The sequence below is a fragment of the Triticum dicoccoides genome, chromosome 3B (assembly GCF_002162155.2).
Source record: "Triticum dicoccoides isolate Atlit2015 ecotype Zavitan chromosome 3B, WEW_v2.0, whole genome shotgun sequence".
In the NCBI taxonomy this organism is placed as follows: Eukaryota; Viridiplantae; Streptophyta; class Magnoliopsida; order Poales; family Poaceae; genus Triticum; species Triticum dicoccoides.
Genome location: NC_041385.1, coordinates 186,881,215 through 186,888,832, shown reverse-complemented (window position 1 = coordinate 186,888,832; position 7,618 = coordinate 186,881,215). Strand labels below are relative to the sequence as shown.

At 54.7% G+C, this 7,618-nt stretch overlaps 1 protein-coding gene across 1 annotated transcript; it reads right to left on the bottom strand.

The window, feature by feature from the left end:
* Positions 1-1,651: 1,651 nt before the first annotated feature.
* LOC119279453 (cell division control protein 48 homolog D-like) lies at positions 1,652-4,018 on the bottom strand. Its single transcript, XM_037560686.1, has one exon. It carries the CDS (start codon positions 4,016-4,018, stop codon positions 1,652-1,654), a length of 2,367 nt encoding a protein of 788 aa, XP_037416583.1.
* Between the last annotated feature and the right edge of the window lie 3,600 nt (positions 4,019-7,618).

Below are 7,618 nucleotides of genomic sequence, written 5' to 3'. Positions count from 1 at the left end.
GAAGTACCTTCCACTGACCTTCCTCAATGCCCTCCGGCATCTCAGTGGAGAACACTGGCTTCCAGTATTCTTTCACATACAACAAGTCCTCCATCTTGCCCTTCCATGCTTGATAATTTGTACCATTCAAAGATATCATCCTGCTGGTATTCACTTCCATCTTTCACCACAAGAAACTCAGCAATTTGCACAAGCAAACCAAGGCTCTGATACCACTTTGTTGGGGCTGGACAGCAACAATGCGCTGCACAAATTCACCAACACGGCAAATATGCACACTACACAGCCCCCTTTTCTTGTGATGAACTTTGAGGATAGCTTCAACCAACAAGTAAGCAGCGGAATAACACAAACAACGTGCACAAGTGACACAGGATTTAACGTGGAAAAACCTCCTCAACTTGAGGAGTAAAAAACTACGGCTGTGGACCGACCGGTCCACACAACTTCACTATGAGAATGATGAGTACAAAGTCTTCTCTAGAACCTCTAGAGAGATTTACAACCCACTCTCCACGTTGCCAACCGGCAACAGCAACAACAACCACAAGAAGTAAGATTTCAGCAAAGCAGAGTTTACACAGCTTCTGTACCCTCCAGTGTTTTGCAAACTGCTCTTAAACCGCTGAACCAAACAGCACCAAATTTGGCAGACAAGTAGACACACGAGTTCCTGAGATCCCCTCCAAATTTCAGCTCAATCGAACATCGTTTTCCTACCCAAACTGTTCGTCTCCCAAAACTACTTTGTTCTGAAACTGCAGCAGTCAGAGCTGACAAAACCATTCTCAAATCCGATGCTCCACTGACCCAATCCTCAAACCAGCTAACCAGATCAAAGTACTCAAAGTAAGGAACGAGCTCACCAAGTTTGGGGTCGATCCAAGCACGTTTGAGCCTCCAATCACCAGCTTGAACACTGTCTAGTCAGATGCAGCAAATCTGGATAGAACCTCTGCTTCTTCTTCTTCCTCTCTCTCAGGTTGTGTTTTCTCTTGTGTGCTCTCTCTCTCACTCTCACGAATGGCAGCCACCACCAGCAAGGGGTGGAGTGGCTAGGGTTTTCTCCTTGCTCCCTTCACCAGGAAACACTCACAACCGTTGGATGCAGAATAGATCAACGGTTCATTTGTGTTGGACTTGTGTGGGCTGATGTTGGGCTGCCAACACACCTCCATGTGGAGGGACTTAGCCCAACACATTGTTGGCTAACAAAGAACTCTCTACAACTAAGACTATTTACTGTTGGGAGACATAAGTTTCAGACAATAGGTTCTCTTGTTCTTACAAGTTCAATTCAAAATTAATTGGACATTAATCAAGCAGCTTTTTTCCAATTTATTAAATTTTCCCGTGGTCTTGTGCAGGAGCAGAGAGGGGTTGACAAAGAACAATGCTAGTTTCTTGTAATCGAGGGCTCAGTTAACGGTTAGCTAGTTTTCAGAGTCTCGTCACTACCTAGAAATAAAAGGAAAGCACCACAAGGAGCTTATTATTTCATCAACTGTATTTCATGTATGTAAATTCTTACAAACAAAAATTATATATATATATATATATATATACATGGAAGAATCAACAATACAACAAAAACATACTAGCCTATAATATTCTGGTACTCCTACTTCATTTTCTAACAATGGTTACTGGATCACATGTACAAATCGTCTTCATCCTCATCAGCAGCCGCTGAGGTGTGGACGGCAGCTTCTGCCGCCTGCGTCTGCGCCGGGAAGCGGAAGTCCGTGCCGAACCCCGTAGACTGCTGCAGCGTCTGCGCAAAGGCCTGGTACTTCCTGATGTCGGCGTCGCTCACGCTCCTCCTCGCATACTTCATTGACTCCTCGAAGTGAACCGCCTTAATCTGAGCCACCTCGTCTTCCTGCCCGCCGTCCACCTCCATGGTGTCTTTCCACATCCTCTGCCTCTCCATGTCCTTTTCAATGTCCTCCCTGATGGCGTACTTGCACGCCCTCTGGCAGACCTCCGTGATGTCGGCACCGCTGAAGCCGGCGGTGAACCTTGCCAGCGCGCCGAGGTGGACGTCCTTGGCCACGGGAGACTTTTGGAGGCAGGCCTTGAAGATCTGGTGATGGGAGGCCTCATCTGGCAAGGGGATGTAGATGAGCTGGTCCAGGCGGCCGGGACGGAGCAACACCGAGTCAATTATGTCGGGCCTATTGGTGGCTCCGATGATGAACACCGTCTTCTTGGCGTTCATGCCGTCCATCTCGGTGAGCAGCTGGTTCAGGACCCTATCCGCCGCACCGCCGGCGTCGCCCACTCTGCCGCCCCTTTGGGTAGCGATGGAGTCGACCTCATCGAAGAACAGCACACACGGCGCTGATTGACGGGCCTTGTCGAAGATCTCACGCACGTTGGCCTCGCTCTCGCCAAACCACATGGTGAGCAGCTCTGGCCCCTTGATGCTGATGAAGTTGGCCTGGCACTCGTTGGCGATCGCCTTCGCCAACAAGGTTTTACCGCACCCTGGTGGCCCGTAGAAGAGGACGCCCTTGGACGGCGACATGCCGAACTTCTCGAATTTCTCTGGGTGCTCGACCGGGTACTGGACGGTCTCTTGCAGCTCCCTCTTGACGCCCTCGAGGCCGCCGACGTCGTTCCAGCTGACGTTGGGCACCTCGACGACGGTCTCACGAAGCGTGGACGGGTTCATGCCGACGAGAGCCGTCTTAAGGTGGTCATTGGTGACGGCCATGGTGTTCAAGATCTCGGCATCAATGGTGTCGTCCTCTAAGTTGATCACGTCCATCTTCTCCCTGATACACTGCAGAGCCGCCTCGGTGCAGAGCGCGGCCAAGTCGGCACCGACGTAGCCGTGTGTATCCTTGGCAATCACCTCTATGTTGACATCCTCGTCCAGCTTCATGTTCTTGGTGTGGATGCAGAGCACTTCGAGACGCCCGACCTCGTCCGGCACGCCGATGTCGATCTCGCGATCGAACCTCCCGAAGCGCCTCAAGGCAGGGTCGATGCTGTTGGGACGGTTCGTTGCACCCATGACAATGACGTGCGCACGGGCCTTCATGCCGTCCATGAGCGTCAGCAGCTGGGAGACGATACGCCTCTCGACCTCGCCGTGAGTCTTCTCCCTGTTCGGCGCGATGGAGTCTATCTCATCGATGAAGATGATGGAGGGCGCGTTCTTCTCAGCCTCCTCGAAGGCCTTCCTCAGGTTGCTCTCGCTCTCTCCGGCCAATTTGGACATTATCTCTGGGCCGTTGATGAGGAAGAAGAAGGCCCCGGTCTCGTTGGCCACCGCACGGGCGATCAACGTCTTGCCTGACCCGGGAGGGCCGTAGAGGAGGATGCCCTTGGGAGGCGTGACGCCAATGCTCTTGAAGATCTGCGGATGCCTGAGTGGCAGCTCGACGAGCTCCCTGATGAGAGTCAGCGATTTCCCCATGCCACCCACGTCGTCGTAGCCGATGACGTCAAGCCTCTCCTCGTCCTCCCGCTTTACCGGCTCGCCCTCACAGAAGATCTCCGTGTCGGGCGCCACGATGCAGTACTCCACCGCGGGGTCGATCTCCATGACCTTGAACTCGACGCTCCGCATGCCGCCACGCACGAGGAAGAGGTCGCCCTTGTGGAGCGGGCGGTAGGCGTCCAGGAAGTAGAGCTTGAGGTAGGCGTCGAAGAGGTTCCCCGCGATGCCCTCGACGGTGTCGTCCAGAGGGAGGATGTGCACGCGTCTGCCGAACTTGGCGTCGTGGCACAGGTGCACGGACACGACGTCGGCGATGCGCACGCGCAGGTTGGAGCGGGCCACCTTGTTGATCCTGAGCTTGTGCCCCTCGCAGGTGTCATCGGGCAGTGCCACGCAGACCGTGTTGTGGCGGCGTTTGCCCTTGAGCAGCACGATGTCGCCTTTGTATATGGAGAGCTTCTCCATGGTGTCGGGGTGGAGATTGCAGATGGAGTTGTCGTCGTTGGTGGTGGCCTCCTCCACCACCAGCCGGTTCGCCGCCTTCTTCGATGCCGCCGTGCTCGCCATCGCCTTCAACTCTCGTAGTCTCGTTGGTCGAGTTGCTGCTCTCGTGTATTACTCTCATAGTTTATGTTGGTGTTGCGGTGAAGAGGGTACCTAGGAGTCAGCCCCCCTTTTGAAGGCCTGGCCTGAAGAATACGACTCGGGTTGGAAGGCCCGTACGTTCCGATTCGAGATCGTTCGCCTCATATTCGTCCACGTGTAGCTGCAAAGTAATCGCTGAGATGGATGTGCACGTGAGCGGCAGGGGCTTGCTCCATGGACAACGGTGAGCGCTGAGAGGAGGGAGGAGAAAGGGTGGTACGGGGAAGAGCTCTCCCACCGGGCTCGCCATCAGCCTTCACCCGTTGGGCCCGTCCCCGACGGCGACCGCCGACCGGAGTTTCTTCTTTTCTTCTCCTTCTGCCAAATTGATGTGAGCTTTTGTCTCCTCAGTTCATCTCCGCCTGAGTCCAGGATGGTGGCCACTGCAATGTACGGCCGGAGGCGCCAGCGACCTCAGGCGCCCTTCACTCGGCGGTAACCGACGCTTATTCTTCATCTCCCTCCATCAACATTATGTGTGTTCATGTCCTTCATGTTCTCTCCCAATTCGTCTGTTTTTATTTTTCAGCCTAAATGCTATCTACACATTTACGTGTTGCGGCAGTGGGAAGATGGAGTCTGGCCGAGGGGGAGATAGATGAAGGATGCTGCTAAAGTGGTTCCCCAACTGTAAGATTCGTTATCCCTTTTTTGATTCTCATCCCCAATTTCATTTTGCGCATTTTGTATTTGTCATACTGGGTTTTATTTTGTAAAGGAGTGTGTCATACTGGATAATGCTCCAAGACTAACTAATTATTTTCGTAACCAAATTGAAGAAATTAGTTTGCCGTGTTTGGTTGTTTGTAAGGAGTATTTGATGAGGGATATCTACACTTCTGCCATAGATCGGAGGGGAGATTAGAGGGAATTTGCTCGTTCAGTTCTGAATGGTACATGTCACTTCGTTGGGTGTGGCGGCGGGGCCACTTCCTGGGCGCCCTCCTTTCTTCTCCTTCCCCCTTCGCTGGGTGTGGCGGCTGCGGGGTGGCGCGCGTCGATCTGCGAGATCCGGCGGTGGGGTGCAGCGGCGATCCTCGGCGGCGGCTGGCTGTGGACGTTGTTGTTGGGGTGGCCTTGGCGCGTGGTGGGGCGTTCGCGGTCGGCCGGGGCAAGCGGCCAGATCTGAGCGCCACGCCCTTTCCTGGATGTGGCGGCGGGGATGGCTGGCGGTGCCGCGGTGGCTGCACCCTGGCGGCGCGGCTGTCGGTGCTTTGGCGGCGGGGCTGGCAGGAGGATGTGTGTCCGGTGGTGGCGTGCTCTGTCGGACCTAGGCTTCGTCCCGGCGAGCGGTGCGGGGTTGGGCAGCGGCTCGACGTGGTGGCTGCTTTGGTCGTGGGCTACAGCGGCGCGGGGTGGTATGGTGGCCTCCCTGCTGCTTGGTATCTACACGGCAGCTCGGCGGTTCCGGCTGCAGCGATGGTTGGCTTCTCCGCCGGCGTCGGCTCGTTTGCAGGTGGACTGCTTCGGCCTTCGATCCCTCTCCTCGGCGTCCGGTTACTACTTTCGTCGAAGGGCTGGTCCTCTCCCAGCTACGGTCCACCGCCCGTCTCGCGTCCCGGTGCTGCAGGACCGAGCTCGTCCCGCGCCCGACGCGGCTAGACGGAGCTCATCTCACACACGGTGCAGCAGGACTACCCTCGTCCCCCTCTCGATGCTGCAGGACTGAGCTCGTCTCGCGCTTGGGGCAGCAGGACAGGTCGGTGAATGCCAGTTTTGGCCGACTTTTGGATCTCGACGCTGGGGGTCGCCCAGGGGTGCGAAAGGTGGGACCTTTCCACTCATCTCTTTCGTTGGGGTGCAACGGGTCTCGGGTGAGGTGGTGTTGAGGTCTTGGATGCAGGGGCGACAGCCCTGGTGGTCTTAGCGCGGTGCTCGTGGGCAGAGCCCATGCCTTGGTGCTGCCCGGCCACCATGGCCGTGTGGGCGGCATGGTGGCCAGGATGTGGCATTCGGTGGCGATGAGTGTTGGTCGGGGTGAAAACCTGTTTTATCTTCGGACGGACCGGCGGCGGCGAAGATCGTTCCCTTCTTGAAGGTGTCGTCGCGGCTCTCATTGCCCGTCATGCGATTCCGGAGGAAACTCTGATCTTTGGATCGGGCGGTGGCGGCGCTCCGGTGTCGTTCCCTCCTGAAGGCGCCGCCTTGGAGCGAATGGTTCGTCATATGTAGTGTTAGAATAAATCCGAGGCATATACCGTCGATCATCCTAGGACCAAGCAATCACACGAGCACGACACCGAGATTTGTTAACGAGGTTCACCAATATGGCTACATCCCCGGGGCCTGACTATGGCGCTCCTCCCCATGACACCGCTACAATACCGCACCCGGTCGCCCTGGACACCGGCACATGCCGCCGGCTTTCCCTGCGTTCCGGTGCTATTATATTGGCATAGGTTACATCGTGTGTCTACCCCCGCTATATATGAGAGGCCTAGGATAGAAGTGTCCTACTTGGACACGACTACATATCCTATGTAAACACAATACAACTACAAGTCCAACTGTAACCTACCTTGTACACAATATTCGACACAATTCCAACAAACTCCACCTTGGCGAATATTCTCCACCACTCTGGATTTGTCCGTGCGTCAAACTTCCATGTACATTGGACTTGAGCTTATCTCATGAGTACCGCTGCTACTCCAAAGACTCCATGTGACTCCACCTGCAACTTGTAGTCCCTTTTTTTCTTGACCACAGTCAACACTCGAGCAAAATTAAGTTCCTTGTTACTCTAGTTTGTGCTCCCAACTTTTAGAGTATCCATCCAACGCCATCACACACTGATCATTGACCTGCGTGAAAGTGAACAACTCACATATTGGGTGTCACATATAAGAGTTACCTGAACTCAACATCACCGCTCCTTTATTGACTGCCTGTCTAAAACTTGAAGGAATTTCACCATTTCTTGTAGTCATCCCAAGTCAAATTCGTACTTGTCTCACAACATGTATGACCACCAGAGCCCTGTCCCGTCTCCATGCCCCATGCATACCGCATGCCTCGCCGTTATTACCACGTCGAGTCTCCGCTGTTCTGGTCGAGTCTCAAGGCTCGCGAACCCACACCACTCAACCCATACTGCAGAGTACCACTGATCATCGCCGACCGGTGACAAGTTTCACGCTTCCATCAGACCACTGGGCTCCAGTCTGAACTGCATGTCACTCGCTTTTTCCCGCCTCCTGAATAGGCTTCGACCTCGTCGACTTACGCCGTAGCCCCTCAATCTAGCTCCACCTTCAACATGACTTCATGGTAGATGATCAGTCCAGCCTCGCATCCCGTCGACTTCAAGCTCGCATGCGTACGCCATCTTGAATCAACCCCACGTCATAGTCTTGTCGAAGTCACACAAGCCCTCAAGGCCTGCGCCACGTGTTTCCACGCCCAGAAGTCGGTCACCATCAGCATCACGCTCCTATGTCGTCTTCGCCGATCCCACCATCGTCTTCTGTACCAACCGACTTGCGTCGATCTGTCAGACTGACAAGTCCGACCTAGCCGAAC